At 41.9% G+C, this 23,136-nt stretch overlaps 2 protein-coding genes and 1 long non-coding RNA gene across 6 annotated transcripts in view; 2 read left to right on the forward strand and 1 right to left on the reverse strand.

Moving 5' to 3' along the window:
- Nucleotides 1–1,562, forward strand: part of CFAP92 (cilia and flagella associated protein 92 (putative)) — a 52,352-nt gene extending 50,790 nt beyond the window's left edge. For all 3 annotated transcript variants that reach the window (XM_080996694.1, XM_080996695.1, XM_080996697.1), the window contains one exon: nucleotides 1,409–1,562. In XM_080996694.1, the coding sequence (XP_080852820.1) occupies nucleotides 1,409–1,437 (29 nt within the window). In that variant the 3' untranslated portion in view covers nucleotides 1,438–1,562. The remainder of the gene's footprint in view (nucleotides 1–1,408) is intronic.
- On the reverse strand, nucleotides 537–23,136 carry ACAD9 (acyl-CoA dehydrogenase family member 9). 2 transcript variants are annotated; one of them, XM_080996799.1, is made up of 18 exons: nucleotides 22,975–23,136; nucleotides 21,098–21,191; nucleotides 20,394–20,495; nucleotides 18,117–18,223; nucleotides 16,961–17,061; nucleotides 16,361–16,439; nucleotides 15,799–15,973; nucleotides 15,032–15,105; nucleotides 14,015–14,090; nucleotides 12,205–12,275; nucleotides 11,795–11,914; nucleotides 9,452–9,580; nucleotides 5,702–5,781; nucleotides 4,697–4,823; nucleotides 3,171–3,248; nucleotides 2,472–2,600; nucleotides 1,127–1,199; nucleotides 537–793 (listed from the first exon to the last, which is right to left on the reverse strand). In XM_080996799.1, exons 1-18 carry the CDS (start codon nucleotides 23,098–23,100, stop codon nucleotides 693–695), a joined length of 1,842 nt encoding a protein of 613 aa, XP_080852925.1. In that variant the 5' UTR covers nucleotides 23,101–23,136; the 3' UTR covers nucleotides 537–692. The 2 variants fall into 2 exon arrangements, with proteins under 2 accessions (XP_080852925.1, XP_080852926.1); XM_080996800.1 differs by lacking the exon at nucleotides 22,975–23,136 and adding an exon at nucleotides 21,793–21,874.
- Nucleotides 3,255–4,268, forward strand: LOC308472228. Its single transcript, XR_013983371.1, has 2 exons — nucleotides 3,255–3,548; nucleotides 3,589–4,268. It is a non-coding gene; the product is annotated as an uncharacterized lncRNA (long non-coding RNA).

Below are 23,136 nucleotides of genomic sequence, written 5' to 3' on the forward strand. Positions count from 1 at the left end.
GGGAATCAAAAGAATTGATCTGTCTGGTGAGACTGAAGTCAGTTGTTTGAAGCAAAGCATTGCCTTTCAAAGTAATCTAGGGGGGAAAGATTACTCGTAATGAGGCAGTGCAAGTTCTTATTCTGCGTTTTCAGTTCCTCCAGAGCTATTTCTATGCTTGGCTTACACAGCAAAATTTACGCTGTAGCGTCAGAGGTCCAATCTGCTGTGCTAAGGTGTCCCTCTGATTGTGAGAAGCACCCAAATGATGGGTGCAAACTGTTTGTGGGCACTTCAGCTGGCTACCCTGGCACAAGTGGCAGGGCTCTCTACTGAATCTTTTAAGTGTAGGGAAGCAGAGAGGCCCCTAGTTAGGGGTCGAAACCTCTTTTTGCTATTGCAGCCTCATTTTCATTTATCTCTACCTGGATAAAGGGCATTATAGCAAGTATTATGCAGCATAGGGTTTCTAAAATGAAATATAAGACTAGAAAGTAGGTTGATTGTGCACTTCTCCTTAAGCCATATGCCGGGATTTTCACGTGCATTCAGGTACATAAAATCAAAGAGGTTTTATTTTATAAAAACAACACATCCGTTGAAGAAAATAATATGGTTTGTTAGCAGGTTGCCAGTCGCACAGTCTGCCCCAAAGTTCATTTGCACCGCAGAGCATCTTGCTCCACAGCAGGTCGGTCACCATTTCCCAACTTTCAAAATGTTCTTTCCAGTGGATGGGAACAGATATATGCTCTCTTTTCCAGCACCTGCTTTGCCACTTTTTTAATGCTGTCATCCATGTTTTCAGGAGCATCTAGGAATAATGGAAACGGAAGTAACAATTCCTTTAGCGTCCCATCTAAATGAGAGCAACAGACTTTTTCAGATCCAAGACACTAAACACAAGCTGTTGAGCTGCTAGGAGCATCTGCCACATTATCACTAATTATAGGAACAAGCAAACCATGGGACTATCGAGGCTTGCCTTGGCATCTAGATTCTTAGCACAAACTGAAGGTGTAGCCTATGGACAAACTGTGGCAGGAGTACTGACTGGGTTTCCTGTGCCTTTGCTAAAGCAAGTTTTTATTTGGTATCAAGGCGGGCAATATAAGATGTTAACATTTGACTCGAGTGCAACACTTACTTTTTTCTAATTCTGCCAGAGCATAATTATTCTGGAAGCCAGCTTCAGTGCAGAAAATGTTTGCAAGCAGCACCTAGGAAGTCAGTTAAATCATTAGCAAATTGGAAAATAGGCCTGTCTTTAAAATAGACCACTGGAATTCAACTCCATGTACTATCGTTTATTTCAGTGTTATAAATTCATGGAAATAAAAACCACCCAGCTACTGTTCTACATACTTACTCAGCAAAAGACTTTAAGTAGAAGTTAATAATCCTTTCTCCTCCCTCTGTTTTTTCACAGTAACGGCTGCCCCAGAGCTGAATGGCTGAAGTTTAACAAAAGGGACTTTTCTACCATTGGCACCAGAATAGCTGGAACCTGATCATGATTGCACACTTTCTAAAGAACCTCCTTTAACATTTTACAGTTGTAGCATAAACAGCTTTATACTATAGATACCTGGCTGTTGTGAAATATGTTGCAATACACATGGCCCAGCAGTTTACAGCGTGTGCCTAGGTACTTACATTGGCAGGGTGGTTCAGACCAGAAGGCTAACAACATTCTATCTCCTGCTGCACCCAGTAGGCTTGGGCGATGTACTGATGAGGGCCAGGGTGAAATGGCAGCTTCAACCACCTCCAAGCCTGGTGGCAGGAACAGGTGGCCCCAGCCTTGAGACCGGGTGGATGGGTGAAGGGTGCTTAAAATCAGACAGGAGTCAAGAGGGGAAATCAGCTGCCCTGAAAGGAAAGGACTGTGGTGCTGGAGAGGCTAGCGAGCGATGCAAAGCAGGGAGGTGGCATTCATCCTTCTCCCCTCTCCTAATGGTCTGTTGCCACCCCCCACCCACCCCGTTTCACCATTGCGATGTATCACCATGTTTGGCTGGTGATACATTGCAAAGTTGAAAAGCTGACATTGCTTAGCTCTAGCACCCAGAACACTTGGAAACAGGGCATGCTAGTAAAACCTGCCTTATTTGTCCTCACCCTTTGACACAACACAGTGGATGTACCCAATAGCTTTGAAAATGGACATTTCATCATGAATACATCTATGGTTTCTAAAAAGCCAATGGCATCACCATGTATTTACTATGTCAAATCCCCCCCCCCCCCGAGCACAAGAATAGAAATAATCTGGTGAGTGTTTTCCAGGTTCCTTTTGACACAAAATACATTTTCATACATAAGAAACTATATAATTGCAAGTCCAAATATCCCTTGTCAGAATCCAAAAGTATCATAATACTCTCAAAAGCAATTCTGTTTTCCCCCTTTCTTGACCAGTCTGCTTAATACTGATTTTAATTCATGATTACAACATTAATTAAAATTGCATAAAACCTCTAGGTACTCACCTCATGATCATGATTGCGCAAACCAATACTGATTGATCGGCTAGCTCTGGAAAGAACTGCTGTCATTGCATAGAGATTGATGAGGATGTCTGCTACCCTTTTGAGAACCATCTGCTCATCCACAATAGTCTGATGCCAAACAAAGAACACACAAATAGTTTAGTGATTTATCCTGAACTGCCTGATCAATCTAAAACATGTTTCAACAGATGAAGACAGCTGCCCTTAGTTGGCAGTATTCACACATGTACTAAAACAGTTTTCCAAACTCGTGTGTCACGACTTGCGTGAACACTCCCCATGCTCCTCCAGGGGCCGGAAAGGGGTTAGTTTAACCTGGTGTGCTAGTAAAACTGAATTACTGTGTCACAAAATGATGCATGTCTAAAAAGTGTGTCACCAAGATGAAAAGTTTGGAAAGCTCTGTACTAAATCAAAGCATTTGACTGTGTCTTTTTATTTAGACAGTCTCAGAACCTGCAGAGTGTCTTTCAGGTTGCTGGGGGAAGAAAAGATACTCACAGTGCATTTCATCTGTTTCTACATGATCTTTAAATATTTATCTTTCCTGACAGCTCCTCAGTATACATCTTGAAAAAAATTTCTAGGCTAGAAATGAGTTTGGTTTCAAACACTCACTTTGATTAGGCTCTAAGGAAGGAAGGAAGGGCAGAGAATCCATTAGAAAGTTCTAGCTACCTTGCCAAATCTTCTCAACAAGCCTTCTACAGCAACACCAAAATAATATATATTTTGTTCAAGTTTCTTGGCACTTTCCTGCAATGAAAAAATATATATTTAGGGCACTACAGGTTTAGACTTGTCAATTCTGCACAAACAATTCATTAATCTCTCCCTCTATGTATAAATAATATATGCACACAAAGTCTTTAAATGTGTTGCAACTGTGGAGCCAGCTGGTAGTCCTTGAGGAACTGGGTTTCACTTTGGAGCTCCCAGTTGCCGAGTCCAACAAATGACTTGGTAATTTATCCCGGATTACATTATATACTAGAATTCACAAAGTAGATGGGCAGTCAAGTTCAGTCCTAAATATTCAGATTCCACCTGATACAGGTTTAATGAATTAGCACCATGACTGAACTAATTCAGGGAGACTGAACAAAACAAAAATGCCCACACTGTGCTTTATGGTGATTTTCTAAAAGAGAAAAAAGTAGAGAACACAAACAAAAATAGGCGTTAGGTAATGAATTTGGCATTCTTTGGAAGGAAGACGAACGCAAAGTGTCAAAGCCTTTTCCAAGAGACAGTTCCTCATATTATTTAACTGGCACTGAAGATGCATGTACACACACTTGTACATACAGGTTCAACAACTGGGAGAGTTGGCAAGGCAAGCATTTCACATGTGCATTATCAGCTTTAGAATTGCAGCCAGTTCAGCCCTAATTTCTGTAACCCTCGAGCCGTATCCAAGGGAAAGTCCACTTATACAACATTGGATACTTCCCCTTGTACCCTTTCCCAATCACAGCATTTGAAAGATCCAAATTGTTTTCCATACTAAGTCCCATGCCGTTACAGATTATAGTGTGCATAATAAGGATTAGTGCATACTGCGTCAGAAGCAAGCGTGACCGAGGCAACAGGGGCATTGCAAGGTACAGTTTAACAGAGCAACCTAAATGGCATTCCACTTGGGTTCTTACAGGGCTTGCTTCAGGTTTTCCTTAAACCATGAAATCCAAAAAGTTTTGTTTTGGTTTAGTGAATACTGATACTTTCAAAGTTTAAGCAGTTATTTGGGCTACATGAATAAAACTCAAAAAAGGACCGCAGTGTAAAATTTCTCCCTTGTATAGGTGTAGGTATACAATCCCACACAAATGCAGTATTGTGAGCAATACAGCGCAGCTCACACTAGCATTTCTGAGAGCAGTTGTGTGTGATGAGTCATAACTCTCTGGTAGTCCACACGCTTTTCATGCAGAAGATTCCAGGTTCAGCTTTCTGCACGTGCATCTACAGCTGGTAAAGAGTGTTGTGTGAAACCCTACAGAACCAGTCAACATACTCTGTACTGAGCTCAATGGATCAGTAGTCCGACATCGTACAAGGTTTTTTCCTATGTTTCTACACGGAAAAGATTTGACACTGGACCAGAACCAAGAAGCCTAAAGAAACCCCACTTTTATAATGCAACACAAGCAAATCTTCCAAGCATGGCTGAAAGTGTTACAGCATCTGCACTGAGTACTTACCTCTAGACTAGGATGCACCACTCCATCTTGACCAACTAATCCTAAGTCTACTGTTCGGCCCATGCTGTCACGGAACTTGTTCACAAACACACTCAATGCCAGACCTACGTTTCCTTTCTTGATTTCCCTGTGAGATTAGATACATAGGCTGCCTTAGTACTAGGCCATTTATCCAATATCACTTAATTCCCCAACAAGTCAACTCCCCATCCACCCCAGAGACAGTAGCTGAACTTCTAAATATTTCCCCCCTAAAAATTATGCTTTTTTTCTTTGTAATTTTCTGATGCTGTGTTACTACAGGGAGTGGAAAGAGCTACATTAACAGCTACCAATGATGTGATTAGTGATAGCCTCAAAGTATGCCAACAACCTGAAAGACTGAAGAATAATTAACTTGCCTTGATTTTAAATGTAGCTTGCATACTCCCCCCCCCATTGAAATGAATGGAGTTCACAGAGCAGCAGTGATTAATTGACCAAACACCAATTCGGATGTGTTTTTAATAAAGTTTAAGTAGGTATCATCACCACATAGTAAATGAGAGATGAGAACATACTAAAATAACCTCAGTGTTTTGGTTTTTAAAAGCACAGTTAAGATCTACACAATATACAGTGGTACCTCGGGTTACATACGCTTCAGGTTACAGACTCCGCTAACCCAGAAATAATACCTCGGGTTAAGAACTTTGCTTCAGGATGAGAACAGAAATCGTGCTCTGGTGGCGCGGTGGCAGCAGGAGGCCCCATTAGCTAAAGTGGTGCTTCAGGTTAAGAACAGTTTCAGGTTAAGAACGGACCTCCGGAACAAATTAAGTACTTAACCTGAAGTACCACTGTATCAGCATTTTAAAGAAAGAAATGCCTTATTTCTGCTCATGTTGAAACTTTCAAGAAAATTTCATCTTGCTACCCCCTTTCTATGCTGTTCCCCTTTACAACTTTTCAATCTGTATTCAGTAATCATTTATCAAAAATGGCTATTTCCAAAAAAGCACATACTTTATTTTCTCAGTTAAGATCTTGCCGGCATACTGCATGCCTGTCAAAGCAATATACATTCGCAGAACTTCATTTGTTCCCTGAAACAGAAAAAAAGATTACTTTAGGCTACTTAAACATGGATTGGCCAGACAGATACCTTTCTTTTTTTCTATATGCAAGTGTTAAGTTTCCTATCAAAGCTTAAGGTGGAGGAATATTTATTTTATCTTCAAGAATGAAAATTCCATTGTCATTATAAAATTCTAGGAATATCTCTATAGCTGCACTATTAATTCACCTGAAAGCTTTAATAAAGTCATCATCCACCAGCCCCAAAATGTTAAGGACTACAGGAGGAACATAGGGCTGGAAAGGTTTCCACCTTGGACACCCAATAAAGGGCTCTACACCAATACCAATGTACACACACAGAGTACTTTCATGTGAAGAAGGTTCCTGACTGAACCCAAATCTCTGCATGCTCTGGTATGTGTGTATGGCCACTTCTCACGCACACCAAATGCATGAACAGCAGAGTGCGTATATGTTGGAGACATCAGGAATAGGGCTAGCTTGCACAGCGCTGCAAACTCCTCCCGCAACACACATTCTGTAAGCCTTTGCACCTCGTACGTAGTAACAGAAATAGCCTTAATAGCACCACACCTGGTCCTTGAGGTTTCCTAGCCACACTGACCAGTATTAAGCTGAGGTGGGGAAAACACCTTTCAGCTTCTGAACATTAGCTAAATGCCATCTGATGTAATGGCCTTAGTAAAGTTTACAAACTAGTTACAACAAATGCCCAAACTATTTAGCAAACAAGATGAAAACTGTAGTTTTGAAAAGTTTCAAGAACAGGCTCCTCTCTCAGTAATGCGTATCACGAATTGCAATTTACATGCAGAAAAGTGAACCTGAAGTGTTACACCGCTCTCTTTGGAGGCTGAAAGAAAAATCCGACATCTGCACAGCTGAAAGCAAAGCACCTACATTTTAGAAGTGCTTGATTTTAAAAGATAAAAAAATGCTGATGGACTAAGACTAGTCGCTGCGCTTTTAAGCAGGTGCTGCTTAGCAATTAAAGCTTTCAGAATGAACAGATGGCTAAACAACAAGCTAATTAAAATCACTGCATACATTGACCGGGGATGCTAAATTAAATGCATGAATGTTGAATACTTCGTTTTAATTATAAACACCATTCTTTATGGATCACTCTTCAGCAGCAAGTGGAGCTTACTGGCATTCAGAACTAGATAAGTGAATGGCAAAAAATGACCTTTTAAAGTGGATCATCAACAATAGGAGAATCTGCAGGTTCACCTTACTGCTGTAGCAGAGAGTAGAGAATGAGCAGAGGTGCTAGCCGTCTCCAAATCAGAATGTATTATCAATGTACTTTAGAGCATTCTTTCACCTTATTTAATGAAAAATATTTCTATGTAAACCAGTATAGTCTTATATCTAGGTCCACCACTGGAGGAAGGTTTTGAGTTGGGGGACACATGGTTTTGTCCTGGGCCTGATGCCCTTCAACATTTTTATCAATAACTTTGATAAAGGACTGGAAGGAATCAAATGTGCAGGTGACAAACTGGGAGAAAAACAAACACTTTAGAAGACAAGGATAAAATTCAAAACCATCATGATAGAAAGGATAACCAGGTCAAGACTAACAAAATGAAATTTAGTGGAGTCCCTCAAGGCTTGGTGTTGGGACCTGTGCTTTTCCACTTGTTCATAAACGATCAAGTGTTAGAGATGAGCAGTGAGATGGCCAAGCTTGCTGATGATACTCAACAATTTGGGGTAGTTAAAACAAAACAAAACAAAGTGAAGAGCTTCAAAAGATCCTCTCCAAACTGACTGAATAGGTGGTAAAACGGCAAACGCAATTCAGTGTAAACAAATGCAAAGTCAGGGCAAAAAATTATCAATTTCTTAATCTTAACACACTCATGGGATCTGAATGAGCAGTGACCGCCCAGGAATGAAACCCTGGGGTCACAGTGGCTAGCTCAATCAAGATATTGGCCCAGTCTGCACAGCAGCTGGGAAAAAGGCACCTTCCATTCCAGAGATCTGCAGGAAAGGAATTGAAAATAAAACTGCCGACATCATAATGCCATTATGCAAATCTATGGTGCAACTGCATTTAGAATACTTTGTACAATTCTAGTCACCCCACCTTAGTTGAAAAAGGCAACCAAAATGATACAGGGGATGGAGCAATTTCCCTTTGAGGAAAGTCTGTAGCATACGGGAATTTTTTAGTTCAGATAACAGCTAAGAGGTAACATGATCAAAATTCATAAAATCATTCATGGCATGGAGAAAGTGGTGGATAGAGAAATGTTTTTGCCCCACAAGAGGCAGAAAAACAACAACTTCTGGCCGTTGGGTGTGGCATAGTGCTCATCTTCCATGCCAGCGGTAGCCAACATGGTGCCCTCCATGTTGGGACTGTAATTCCCGTAATCCCTGACCACCGACCATGCTGCTTGGGGTTGACGTGAGCTGCAGTCACACAACAGTGGGAGGGTTACCCCCAACTTTACGCTATTCATTCTGTTATCTACTTATCTAAATGAATCTGTAAAAAGCAAACACATTTTAAACAGAAATTTCCCTTGGCAGGCTTACTTATATTTGTTCTGACAAGCAAGGCAGAATGTTTTCAAAGTGACCAGGTCAGCCTAGATGACTGGAGGGAAATGCACACATGCCAATTCAAAATGTGAGGCACATCAACGCCAAATAGCGTGCTCCGACTGCTGTGGCAAAGCAAGCACTGGTTTATATCTCACACATAAGTACACACACAATTGTTCCATTGCCACACTATGCATGGCCAGTGAGGTGGAGCAATCTCACGAGCTCTACTTGCTAGGCCAAGTCCCCTTATTTTTATTTTACATTTTAAAAAGGTGGATAATACTGCAGTTGCCATAGCAGCCATGAAGGTTCAGACTAAAAGCCCACCTAGTCCAGGAGCCTGTTCTCAGTGGCCAACCAGATGGCTACAGGAAGCCTCCAAGCAGGATTATTGCATGATCATGTAATAATGGGATTTCCTTTCTGTTGTGTGTTCATTATTTCTGGTATGTGTTGACAGTCCCCTTCATAGAGCAGCACCCCAATTCGTTTGTACTGCAGTATCAGTCCAACACTTTTGCACTTTACTACAGGGCAAGTTCAACAAATGTATAAAATTTACCCAGCCAAGACTGACATTTCCAGTGTAATGGACTACAGTCGTACCTTGGATCCCTTGGTACTCGGATGCTTTGGCTCCCAAACGGCGCAAGCCCAGAAGTGACTGTTCTTTGGAACCCGAACGTCCGACGGGGCTTCCGATTGGCTGCAGAAGCTTCCTGCAGCCAATCAGAAGCCGCGCTTTGGTTTCCGAACGTTTTGGTAGTCGAACGGACTTCCGGAATGCATTCCTTTCGACTTCCAAGGTACAACTGTATTCTATTTATTGCAATCAGTATAAAAAATAATAATGTGCCATTAAACAGATTTTAAAAACAGTTACTTCTAACATTAATGCATATAGAATAGGAATATCCTCCTTTCCACATTTATCTAAAATATATCACTAGGCAGTCCACATATCATAAAGGTAGTGATGCAAAGAACTGTGACTATTTGAGGCAATGCTTCAAAGCCACTCAGATGGCCCTCAGAATGCCATCTACTTGTCCCTAGTTTTATACTAGTGGTTTGAGATTGCATGCAACTGATAGAAGAACTCATATTTACCTCGAAAATCAGAAGTATCCTGCTATCCCGGAGATAGCGTTCATACGGAAAATCTTTCATGTAGCCGAGACCTCCAAGAATTTGTAAAGCTTCACTCACACAAACCCATGCGCCTTCCGAACTAAACACCTGCCAACAACCATTGAAATTATCAAATGATGTTATTTTATTTCTAAACTTGGCAATATAAAAAGCCAGTTCATTGGTCGACCTCAATGGCTGTCACACTGTAGCGTGACCAATAAATGAAGCCCAAGTTCTCTGAAAGAAAATGTACCGTATTTTTCGCTCTATAACACGCATCTGACCATAACATGCACGTAGTTTTTAGAGGAGGAAAACAAGAAAAAAATATTCTAAACGAAACAGTGGATGTATGATTTTTATGGTTCATGCTGTGCCCACAGACATGTGATCTGACAGTGAGTTTGGGGTAGCCCAATGCAAAAATCCTGAGGATCCATGTGGATCCATGCTTTGTAGCCACGTTTTTGCGCCATTGTGGCCCCATGAAACAGTGGGTGCGTGTGTGTTTTTTGGTGCAGGCTGTAGCCATGGACATGCTATGTGATCTGATGGTGAATTTGGGATGACCCAGTGCAAAAATCCTGAGGATCCATGTGGATCCGTGCTTTGTAACCACGTTTGAAGTGGGGAGGGAAGGAAAAGCACTCAAGGGACAAGGAGCACGCGTGGGGTGTGTGGAGAAGGAGCTTTTCGGCGAGCTGAGCGGGGAGGAGGGAGGGAAAGAGCACTGTTGCTTTAAAGGTATACTTAAGGTATTTGCCCTGTGCCTGGGTTTTTTTCCATTTAACAGTTTGCAGCCTTTTCCTTCTGCTCCTTGTTTTGAGGCAGAATAGATTTGAGCAAGTGAGGAGGACTTGGATTGCAGGGGATTTGCCATTAGCTGTGTAAAAGCGCTCCTCCTTGCAGCCTTCTACTTTGTTTGTACACGTGGCTACTGGTATCAGGTTCAGTTTGAATGATAAGCAGCCACCAGCAGCAATAGAATGGAGCACAAAAAGAGGTAGGGGCACTAGGACCCAGACAATGCTCAAATCTATCCTGCCTGAAAACAAGCTGCAAGCTGCTCGTCCCACCAGATCAGCTGAGATGCGGGGGATTTGGAAGTTTTCCCCTCTCCCTCATCCCGTGCCCTCCCCAGCCTTTTTTTTTAACTTCCTGGTTTTCACTGCGCTCGTGGCTCAGAGCTCCAGGTTGGTTTTGTTTTGTTTTTTGCTGCTGGTTGCTTAAATTTTATCTTTCCCGATCCAAGCCCTCCTTTGCCCTGCCATCCCTATGCAGCCTCATTGCTCCGTTTAGAGAGCGCACGGACCTTTGCTAGCGTCTGTCCCTCCTCCTGTGTAAGCGGCTGCTGCCTGCTTTGCTGCCATGGCTCTCCTTCCCTCCCTCCTCCCCGGCTCCAGGTCGCTTTAAAGCAAGCAAAGCGAGAGCCTCGTAGAGCGTGTAAGCGGCTCCCGGTTTGCTTGACTGACGGCAGCCATGGCTCCGGTCCAGTGCATTCGCTCCGTAACACGCACAGGCATTTCCCCTTACTTTCTAGGAGCCAAAAAGTGCGTGTTTTGGAGCAAAAATTACGGTAAATACCTTATACCACCCAGTTTTGAGCCCTTGTGAGGCTATATAAAAAGAGTAGGGACCTGCAGCAAAATGTTCAGGGTGCCAGCTAGCAAGCCACGCCTTCTTTCCAGAACACTCAGTTTTATCACCTGCCACAACTGCTTTCTACCACTACCCTGCCCCAACACACACATAATGGTATTTCATGTCAAGAGAGAATGCTCAACCCTCAATGATCTTTTTTTGTTTCCCTCTAGTCTGCCTGTACCATCTATGCATGGATGGTTCTGTTTTGCATACATAAGGAGCAGCACTTGGAAGTACCAAGTTTGCTATTAGCACATATAATACCTCTCATAAGGGACACTGAAATCAGCCCAGAGACTGAACATATGCACACAGAATTGCCTTCTTGATTGGTGGCTTTCTACTTCCATCAGTGCCTCTCCCCCTGGGACATTTGAAATTCCTGATCTCACACTTTTGCTTCAGTGAGATATCTTCAGAGAGATCTGCCATTCAACGATATGCCACTCAAGAGTGATTTAATATAATTTGTATTGAACTGCCATGCAATTAACTAGATCAGTCTCACAATGAAGATGGAGAAAGGTTGCATATGAACATCCACATGGCTTCCACAATCTGAGGATCTCAGTAACCTATTTTTCTTTGAACATTAATAAATGCTTATATCCCACCCTTCCTCCCAAAGGAGCCCCAATACCCATAGCTTTAACTCAGCATTCCAGTAAAGCTTACTTTCACAATGGCTGCTTCAACTGAGCAGTCTGGGACCCCTGGCCTGTCCATCATTCCTGCAGTGAGGTAGGCCATGCTTTCCATCACATATGCTTTCCGAGCCATCAGGGCAAATTTTTCCTGAAAGAAAAGGCAACAAAGACATGCTGTTCATACTTACATATCACAGAGAAAGGGAAACTACAAATATGCAACAGTGCAATCAAGAAGGTTAATCACCATTTAGTCCCATTAAGTTTAATACAGTTGGCAACCGGCACATTATTCTTTCTAAATTCATGACTCACCAAGTGCATAGGCTACATCATTTAAAATTGGCACTCCAGAAGGTGGAAAGCTTTCCATTCAGTTTTTTAAAAAGATCAAACTTTCCCCATGAATTCCTCAAACCCTTAGTGTGTTTCAGTTACCTGAATTAATCCGAATTCACTCAGCTTCTTATTAAACTGTTTCCTTGTACAAGCATACTCTGCTGTCATTTCTTTAAAAAAAAAGTGAGAGGAAGAGGCAGTTAATCAGGCGGCAAAATATTACGACTGCTTCTGAAAAATGTAACAGTTGCTGAAATATTTATCTTCAGAATGGGACAAGGCCCTTTACCATTATTTTAATTATTAAAATGGACAAGTCCTACTACATCAGATAACAATAACAGCCATTCCATCTACCCTTGGCGGTGTTACACCATCATCGAGATATTTTGTAATCCTGTACTTGGCGTAGCAGCTCTTACTACTAGGCGAAAACATTTCCTTGGGTCGAGTAAAACACCATCAGCTCTGAAGCTGCAGTCAGTTTTGTCTTGTGCTGCACTGTTAGCATTTATAATGCACTTCTAAGGGAAAGGAGGAATATTCAGAAGTAGGAAGTGTCATGGATTGGCTGGATGCAGGACTGGTGGGAGGCACCAATTGGAGAACCCCAAGGGAAGAAGGCTCAGAGCCAGGGGACTGGTGGTGGGACAACAATGAGTGGAGGAGACTTAGGGAGCTGTGGGAAGACAGGGATCTTCAGTCCTTGCAACTGCCTCACTGGGGCAAGATCTACCAGGAAGCGTTTCTGTGCTAACTAGGCCTGAATTAACTTCACTGACACCTTGTGAGTTATTCCTAATCTGTTCCCGACTCCTGCCTTGGCAGGAAGAGAGTATAATCTATTCCTAAGTATTCACCTATGGGAAGTAAAGATCAATCAGATACAGATTCTATGGCAAGTGAATATGTACATATACTGGTGTTTGCCACCACAAGCACTACAAAATTCAAAGGAGAGATGTGTTTTTGTAACATACAGTGGTACACACCAGGAAGCAGCTGCCAATTCATTTCCCCTGGTATGTGCCTATCACATGATTACAAATTTTAATCAGTTTCATATTTTAGCGTTCACTTATGGAAACATCAACATATACACAGCATAGTTGCTTGTAAATTGTAAATCAGATTGTAAATCTGACAGGTCCTTACTCCCCATAGATAACATTTAGGAACAGTAAACCTGATAGTCAATCGCAGCCCTCTATCCCTAAATTGCCAACCCAATCAATCAGGTTTTCTGCAAGCATTGTCCAAGGCAGATCCAGTAGCACCTGGGGAGATGTGCTAGAGCTGGCTTGGGCACAGCAATAACAAAAGGAGGAAAAGGGAGCCTTCTTAGGCTGCTAGCTGTTGCAGGGGGGCGGGGAGGAGGATAAAGTCCTATGGTGGAAATGGCCTTCCTTCTACTCTAATTTTTTATTTTACTCGACTGCATTTTATTTATAACAGAGTCCTTTCATGAATAAAAAGCAGGCAAGTCAAACTTTCTGCAGGCTAGTAAGGCCTGGAAGGTTGTAACAAAGGTGACATAACCAAGCATAAATTTGCACGCTTTCATTTATTGCTTTTTCAGCAGCATACATAAGCTTTTCCCTCACAACACTGACTTTATCTTCAGCAACCCAGTGAGGTCAAAGGGGTCCCTAACGAGTTTCATGGCTGTGGGGAGATCTGAACTTGGGGTGGCACTAAAATCAGCATGTAGTATCTACTACAAAAAAGAAAATACTGTGGATCAACAGGCTTTCATTGTATCTCAAGGCAACATTATAGAAACGATTTAGTAACTGAACCTAATGTTTATAAAAATGAAATGGCCGGCACAGAATCGAAGTATCTTCTTCAGGAGTAGAACTAATGCAGAAATTCATCCTGCCCAGCAAGGCAGCAAGTGTAGTCTTACCAATCAGTTTCTTCAGCATTCCAGCAGCTCCGCTGCCCATGCTAAATCTTCCGCTGTTGAGAATATTCATAGCAACCTACAGTGAATATAAGTAACCCTTGTTCAGGGAAACTGTAATTAAAATGTCTTTCCTCCACAAACGAAGTTTACCTTTACTCGAGACCCTGCCCACATCAATTCTGGCCTTTTAGCTGGATGTCTGCCCCTGCTATATAGAGCATATCACGGTATCTTAGAAGGATACCTCCCTGTGCAATCCCTGCCCTAACCTTGGAGCATCGCCCTTCGTTTGACATCGACTTAAAACAGGTAAAACATGAGAAATGCTGAAATGCAAAGCTAATTTAGTCCTGATTCTTCCAAAACAGGCTTAGGCTCTGGCAAGTCTGTGCCACAAAGCTGAAATAAGCTACTGGCAAGGTCTCTCTTCGTAGCTTTACAGCTTCAACCTGATGCATGGATAAACACCATTCCTTATTAACAGTCCATGGCTAACTGAATAAACAAACCCTCTTGTAAAACTAACATGGGGCATTCAAGGACACTGTGGGGTTTTTTGGATCTGTAAACTTTAACTACAATAAATAACCCTAATAACTGTACATTAGAATTTCTCCAAAAACAATGGAGAGTAAAGAGCTGTTGAATTACAGCCTGACAACACCTCCAACTGGCTTCAGTTCATTGATCTGTTCCAGCAGAAATTAATTAGGTCAGAAGTCAATACAGTACTGTGAATTGTGAATTATTATTTATTTTATTGTGAATTATTATTTATTACAGTACTGTGAATTATTATTATTATTTATTGCTTCGGTTATATTTTCCCTTTTTTGTGATAGCTCTGTACTTTTTTGTGATAGCTCTGTACTGCTACCTGTTGTTATTATTGCTGATATTTTCTCTCTCTTTTTATAACCAATTCATTTGTAACTGAAAATCAATAAAATACATTTTAAAAAATGATACAGAAAATGAATTTTATGGCAGGGAAAATAGTAATTCCCTGCATCTTACCTTAAATCCCCCTCCAACTTCTCCAATGACATTCTCTATAGGAATTTTTGTATTTTCAAAATGGACTTCACACGCTGAAAGACAGAGCATTAAACTACTATTGCACTATTTTAGAAGTCTAGGGTTTCCTCCCCTCTAGCCAATTCCATGACCCACTGTTCTAGAACCATCATTTAGCATGTCAAGACATTTTGCCTCTTTGTTGTTATCAGTGATGTTGGTTTTCTGAAAAATTCTGAATGGGAAAATTTCTTGAGGGGAGAATCCTATTCTAATTAGACTACAGGGAAATTTGCAAAGGAAAATTATCAGTTTGCATCAGAAAAAAATCTGCTGCACACCACCAGTTGTAACACATGTTTACGCACCCTATGTGAAGGAAATCTAAGTCACCCATCCTGTGGATGTCTCCTGATTTCATTTTTCAGCTCAAGACTGCCCTAGGCATTTTGGGACAGTCTGTCCCTGATTTCCAAATGCCTCTTGGGGTCTGGTGCTACTACCCACATGGAGGAGCCTGTCCATTTGAGGATTTCTAACTTCTTGGAACCCACGTCATCTTTGATATACAAAGTGGCATCAACATAAGATCCACGCCCACAAATACTTAATGATCAGTAAACATACATTTTATCTGGTCAACAACTAAAATGTAGCTTATCCCAGATACTTAAGATAATGCAGATGATATAAAAATCTGGATTCCTCTTGATCCAAGAGGAATATGAATCCTACATCTTTCCAAACCAACATTTACTAGTTCTTACTGTTAGATCCTCGAATGCCTAGTTTATCCTCTGGCTTTCCATGAGTGACTCCACCGAAAGCTCTTTCTACAATGAAGGCAGTGATTTTGTCTTTTACTGCACCATCTTTGTCAACGATCTCAGTCCTTGCGAACACAGTAAAGATATCTGCAATACCACCATTTGATATCCATATCTGCAATTGAAAAAAGAAATGAGTATTGTTTGCTCTGCTTTGAAAGAAATGATACTGATTTCATGAAGTATAATCGGCTGACACAGCCACCCTTTTCTTGACAAATATTACTGTCCATTTTAAGACATATCCTTTGATTTTGGATCTTTCCACTTGGGAATTGTCAGCTAAGGTTCAACACAGAGCTGGAAAAAAAAGACTTCAGGTTAACTTACGGTTCAAGGCAATCCAATTATTATCGCAACTAGGCCAGTTTTCATTGCCTATGAATCTTGTTCAGCTAACTTTCACTTTGCACACAAGTAAATAAGGCAGGGAAACGAAGAAGATAGTTGGCAAAGCCGATACACAGAAAACATAAAAGCAGTAATTTCTTTGGATGAATACCTTTGAACCATTTAATATGAAACTTTTTCCATCTTCGCTCAAAGTAGCTCTGCTCTGGATGGATGCAGCATCACTACCACTGAAATATAAACAGATGAAATGGGAATTTAGCAGGTGCACTGAGCAAGACTCTGTAGTCCTTACACCTGAAAAATAGAAATATTCCCATCATTCCGACTTCCTAAACACTGTTAAATTGCCTCTGGAAACAACAGCTGCACAGGGCAACAGTTGGGTATCATTTGATGTCAAGCTCCACAAATGTAATTAAGTTAAGCAAGCTGGTATATGAGAGTACAAAGCGAAAACAGATCTTGTTTCAAGTAACACTTAGCATTTATATAGTGCTTCAGACCTTTCACAACTTCAGACACACTTTTTTTGCTGTAATCCTTACAAGAATCCTGTAAAGCAAGTCAGTGTTAATCCCATAATGAAGATCATGAGCCAAGAATGGCTTGACAGCCATCATGTAAATTTATGGCAGAAGGAGAGAGAAATTCTAAACCAGAGTTTTGCCAATTCCTAATTCAATTTCTCAGTGGCTTCACGGCACCATCTCTTAAAGTATTTTCATTTTTAAAAAGGCAAAAATACTACCTTCCAGGTTCAGTCAGACAAAATGCTGCAATGTGCTCCCCTGAAGCCAGTTTAGGCAGATACTTTTTCTTCTGTTCTTCAGTGCCTGAAATTAGGATTCCCTGTCATAAGAAGAAGAAGAGCAGCTTGGATTTGATATCCCCCTTTATCACTACTCTAAGGAGTCTTAAAGTGGCTAACAATCTTCTTTTCCCTTCCTCCCCCACAACAAACACTCTGTAAGGTGAGTGAGGCTGAGAGACTTCAAAGAAGGTCACCCAGCAGCTGCATGTGGAGAAGGGAATCAAACCCAGTTCACCAGATTACGAGTCAACTGCACTTAACCACTACACCACACTGGCTCTACACACACACACACAAGCAGACTGCTAATTAATTCTTGAAACCAAGCCGTTTATTTGTTTAAAACAGGGGTATATGAACTTTTTGGCCCTGAAGACCACATCTGATGGTGGGCTGCACACTATCCCTCCTTGCCCCACTAGAGACAGAAGTGGGGAGGTGCACAATGAGATCTTTGCAATCCCATCACACATTTCCCCATTGATTGGTGCTGGAAAATCAGTCTCCCCTGCAGCTTTTTGGTGGGCTGCAGCAAATGCAACTTATATGGGGAGGAAGATACATGAGGAGGACTAGCCATCAGAATTGTTAGCATGGGACCAGTTTTGGTAAGAGGGGGATGGGCCATCCATGGCTGGCCACAAAGAAGGTCATAGATGTTTTAGACCACTATTTAGCCAGACTTATTAATCGCAACCAAATTCACACTAACAGAAACTTGAATTTCCCAAATAGCTAGAACAGTTAATCCATTTTTCAGATATCTCATCTTAAATGTAGTCCAACAGAACTGAGCCTATCTATTTGCTTTTGTTGTAGTTCCACAACTTTCAACTCCAGCATATATTTACACAAACTCCTCTGAATGGTTCTAAAATTGAACTAACAATCCTGTTCTTTATTACTCATCCTTCACAAATGTTTCGCTTAAAGGTATCTTAGCCATAAATCTTATTTTGTACTTCTTCATCGTCTCCCTGCCGTGACAGGAGAGACATTATTTGTACATGCTGGGGGGAAATGCCCAATTAGTAATGAAATGTCAAAACTGCAGTGCCTTAGGATCAAAATCCAATAATAAAGGCAATGTTACCTTCAGTCCTATAGCTTGGTGAGCTGCCAAGGTTACTGCAATAGCTCCATCCTGAGAAGTAATTTCTCCTAAACGAGCATACATTGTATTCGAAAGACCAAGGCCACCTATAGAAAAATATTTTTAGTCAAACCAAACAATATTTTACTTAAACACTTTTCTTGTAACAAATAGTCCATCTAGATCAGTACTGTCGTCACTGACTGGCAGTGACCCTCCAGGGTTTCAGGCAGGCGTTTCTACTGGAGATGCTGGAGAATGAACCTAGATTCTTCTGCATGCAAAGCACCTGCTCTACCACTGAACTACAGCCCTTTCTCCAAAGCTCCCTGAAATTCTTAATATCTATTAGTTTAAGTGGGACGCGGGTGGCGCTGTGGGTAAAACCTCAGCGCCTAGGACTTGCCGATCGCATGGTCGGCGGTTCGAATCCCCACGGCGGGGTGAGCTCCCGTTGTTCGGTCCCAGCTCCTGCCCACCTAGCAGTTCGAAAGCACCTCCGGGTGCAAGTAGATAAATAGGTACCGCTTTATAGCGGGAAGGTAAACGGCGTTTCCGTGTGCTGCTCTGGTGCCGGTTCGCCAGAGCAGCTTCGTCACGCTGGCCACGTGACCCGGAAGTGTCTGCGGACAGCGCTGGCCCCCGGCCTCTTAAGTGAGATGGGCGCACAACCCTAGAGTCTGTCAAGACTGGCCCGTACAGGCAGGGGTACCTTTACCTTTATTAGTTTAAGTATTAGAATTTTGGGGGGAAATGTTTGGGGGAAAGCTCTGGGAAGGGCTGGTTGGAAACTGCAACTTTCCCATATAAAAAGCACTTTTCTGACTTGGAGCCTATTGTTATGAGTTTGTGGTGTTAAGCTGTGTGCCGGACTTCCCTAATCCCTGGCCCCAGCAACTGTTAAAAGCTATTCAAGGCTTCTAATTTCAGGAAATAGCCAAACAAGGTTCCTGGTGATGTCATGAGGGATTAAGGGCATTTGTGCAAGATGGCAAATGGGTGGAGCTCCCTCCTCAAAAAGAACAACAACTCAGGGCTGAGAACTGAGTGGGCAGTGATGTGAATCAAAGTGGCAAGGAGAGAGAGAGAGAGAGAGAGAGAGAGAGAGAGAGAGAGAGATGCTGGATCTCTGCTCGAATCTAAGGCTGTGGCTATAGGAGAAACAAGACCCTTTTGGGGTGTTAATGCTGTGAACCCCTCCATTGCAGGCTCAGGTTGTATATCTGTGTAAATAAACCATATATCATAAAAACACTACAGTCTCCGCTGTGACTCATTTCCAAAAGGAAACACGGACCCCTGGAATCTCACACCGCTCGGCGATTGGGGTGACATGCAACAATATCAAACTTGTTGCCAGCATGGGCTACCAGTCAGCATCAGGGTAGCCTTCAGCAACTGATGATTGTTCATAAAAGCAAGGTGTACACAGGTATAACAGCTTTGGCTGCTTTGAACTAGAAAACTGGGTGTTTATAAATATAAAGAAAAAGTCAAGGGACTGATCCCTGGTTAGAGTTTCCTATAGCATTTATTTATAAAATGTACTGAATCACATTTCTTGCAAAGGTCACAACAGAGAAACACCATGGTCAGCTTTTGTCAAAATGTTGCTCTGTTGTGTTTTGTTAAAGTACTTATAAGACTCTCATTCTATAGCAGTAGCACAGACCAACTGTGTTTATGACTATGCATTTCATGAATCTTCTGAGGGGATGCCAGCCCCACATCCTGCAATCAGCTGCTTAAGTTACCAGCTCATAAGACTAGGCTGATGTTATCAGCCACTGCTTCATTATGCAAGGAGAAAGAGCAAATAGAAGAGCCTATGATGATTAACTAACTAAAGGCAAAAAACAACACTGTTTTCTTCAAATGAAAATACTTTACTTCACAGTAATAGCATTCAGAGATTTGCAACATATAGGATTCATGATTTGTTTTGAAAAAATAAATCTTAAAAAAACAAGGTTGGTAATGCAATACCTTTGCTAGAACATGCTTATACTATATGTTTGAGTGTGCAAGGAAATCATGCCATCACAGAAATTAGTTAGGGTTGGCTTTATTATGAATTTTATAATGCTTCAAGAAGGAAGAGAAAAGATACCAGGAGGTTCAGCCATCCAGGTACTGCCCTGCAGAGGATGAGTGTGTGTCTTATAATGTATCAAGTCCAGTAACACTAATAAAGCAAGCAGAAGAAAATTTTCAAGGGTTCTCTCATATTAAAAGAACAAGGAGCAAAGTCTCAATTTTCTGTACATTTTTTCTCACCATATTCCTCCGGAATCTGCATGCCAAAGAGCCCCAGGTTCTTCAGTTCATTAAGCGTTTCTTGTGGAATTTTAGCATCTTGGTCAATTTTCTTAGAATCCACTGAAATGCAGTAATTTTATATAATGGATTACAGAAAGTTCAGGTGTGGCCAGCTCATTTAGTGAAAGCTTATTTATGGAGTTAGATCAGTGTGAATACCAACAACCACAAATGAGACGGTTAAGGCATACTGTCTATTATTTTTTTCTTGCAAGAACTTAAGCTTCCCACAGGTCAGTTTTTTCTGCTCTTCCACTGAGAGAGAGGGGCTAGCTATATATCCAACAACAAGCTGAGAGATCACTTTTGCCAGACCACCCAATTTGAGCAGGTTTTTCAAATTATTTTCACAACCAGCTGTATCACATCAAGATAATGCGGTGCATAATCTCCCTCCATTACAGCCAGAGAATTCTCAACAACATAGCAGTGGACAAGAAAATATTTTAAAATAAGATACTTGGTAGCTGTTTAAATCAGTAGTACAATATCTCTGTTTCAAAATACATGCTGATTTCCTCGTATGTGGAAAGTATATATGGGTAAGCAACACCATGTATTTCTCAGTGCTTTTTTGTTAGCACTATAAGAAAAACCTCACAGAAGGTTTGTTATGAAAAACCTTAACAGATAAAGACTTAATGAAGCGGGGAGGAGTTTACCATCTTCATTGAAGAATTTTTCTACTGGCCCCACAAATTGGTTGATTTCTTCCAATTCTTCATTGCTAATCTCAGGAAATGGGAAAACGTCTTCCTAGAATAACAGATTTTGACAGGATTTTTCTTTTTATATTAAAACAAGTTAAAAAGAGAGAAGCCTCAAAAACTGGACTTAACATTGCTCCTTATGGGGAGAGATGGCAGTTAACCTTTGCAGACATTACACATACATTTTAATTAGGAGAATGGTCACTTATGGGCCTTTATGTCAACAATTCAGAAGTGCATTTGAGTTTTCTTCCGTTTCTCCTTCTGTGATGCTCAACCCCCAGAACTTTGACAGGTCAGTGAACACCAGCACTCAAACGCAATTTTGGAATTCGCCTCCACAGCATCTTAAAAAGTGGTTGTGTGCATTATCCCCTTCCCACAAGTTTCCATATGAACTGTTCTTGTGTCTTCCAAATTTGGGGAATTTGAAGTGTTTGGGAGTTCTGTGCAGGCAGCTGTGAAGGAAGAGGAAATCCTGCCTCCCTTTCCCCCATGCTGGAACAAGGACCTTAGCTGTAGTATGAATACAGACACTTTTTTGGAATCCAGAAAGACCTGTTCTCTTCCCAGCTGGAAAACTGCTGAACAAGGTGAACACAACACTCTAATGGCATCACAATTCTCCATTAAGCTTTTAAACATACCTTTACTGCAATGCTAAACAGGTTTGTTTTGGAAGTCCATGGAGTCAATGGATATTGCTTAAAGGTAAGTTCAGGATGACAGCTGTGGTTGCCAAAAATATAGAAACCATAAACACTGCTAAGAAAAGGCACTCTGAATTTGCTCTTTACATCCAGAAAAAATATCCAAATCATTACTTAGCATTGATATGGCAGAATATGCTCTATACATTTTGATTTGCAGTGTAATGTATTCACTTTCAGTTATGAGGCTCCAAGATATAGTAGTAATTATGGCTAACTAATTATATGAAATGTATCTTCCAAATCCCAAGGATGTTCTAGGAGCTCCGAGATTTTTATTTAGCTTTACGTAGTTGGGTTTGCTGGCTGAAGTGAAATGAATTTGGTTAGAAGTTCTTTAGACTGATCCCACCAACTGTGGTTACCAGAAGTCTCCCCCCCCCCCCACTTCAGGCAGCTCCAAAAAGAATTTGCTGGTTCCATACACTAGCTGCCTAAAACCTCAAAAAGAGTATTGTCTCGCATGATAAAATACTGTAGTCCAATTAAAGGGGTGTGGGAGAGAAATACTTACCCACAACTTTAAGAAGCTGTCGTGCAGAATGGGTGCTACAAATCATAAGGGTAGAAAATGCATTTTCTGTTCAGACTTTTTTTTTTTTAAAAAAAAAAGCTTAACAGAGCATAACCTACCCCAGACCTTCCCACCAAGCATACACAAAAAACCCCCAGCTCTCCTATCGAACATGAGGACGCTGTCAATGATCGCTTACAGCCCCGCTTAAGAATAATCAGGTTTATTGGCGGGTGGGGGAAGCATCAACAAACGGAGAAAGTGCAAAGCCTTAATGGAAAGGGAACTTCCCGTCAAACTTTCCCAACCTTTGAAGTAGCAAGTTTTTGTACTGAAATACATGCCATGCTGAAGTCCAGGCTGCGATTTCCAGAGGGTGCAGTGCGTGTGGGGCGGCGGGGAAAGTGTGCATTTTCCAAGAGAAAAGCAGCAGCAGCTGCAGCAGCAGTTCTTGGCAGCCTCAGAGAGGGCGGCAGGGGTGGAAAGATGCCAGGCGCCCACTGGCTTTCGGGGAGAGGGTGCCTGGGGTGGGAGGCTCCCGAGTCTGTGAGAAAACACGCAGGAGCCTCGGAGGCGCTGCGGGCTGCGGCAGCTACGGGACTCACCTTTCGCAGCGTCCCCAGGAAAAGCTCTTTGGCGAATGCAGGCCGAGGGAGGCCGGTACGGAGCTGCCGGACCCCGGCGGGGAGAGCGGCGCGAGCCGCACGGAAAAGGACGCCCAGCCCGCTCATGTCTCTCCGCGGCCACTGCCTCGTCGCGCGCCGATG

Source organism: Podarcis pityusensis (genome assembly GCF_964106645.2).
Source record: "Podarcis pityusensis genome assembly, chromosome: 2".
NCBI lineage: Eukaryota > Metazoa > Chordata > Lepidosauria > Squamata > Lacertidae > Podarcis > Podarcis pityusensis.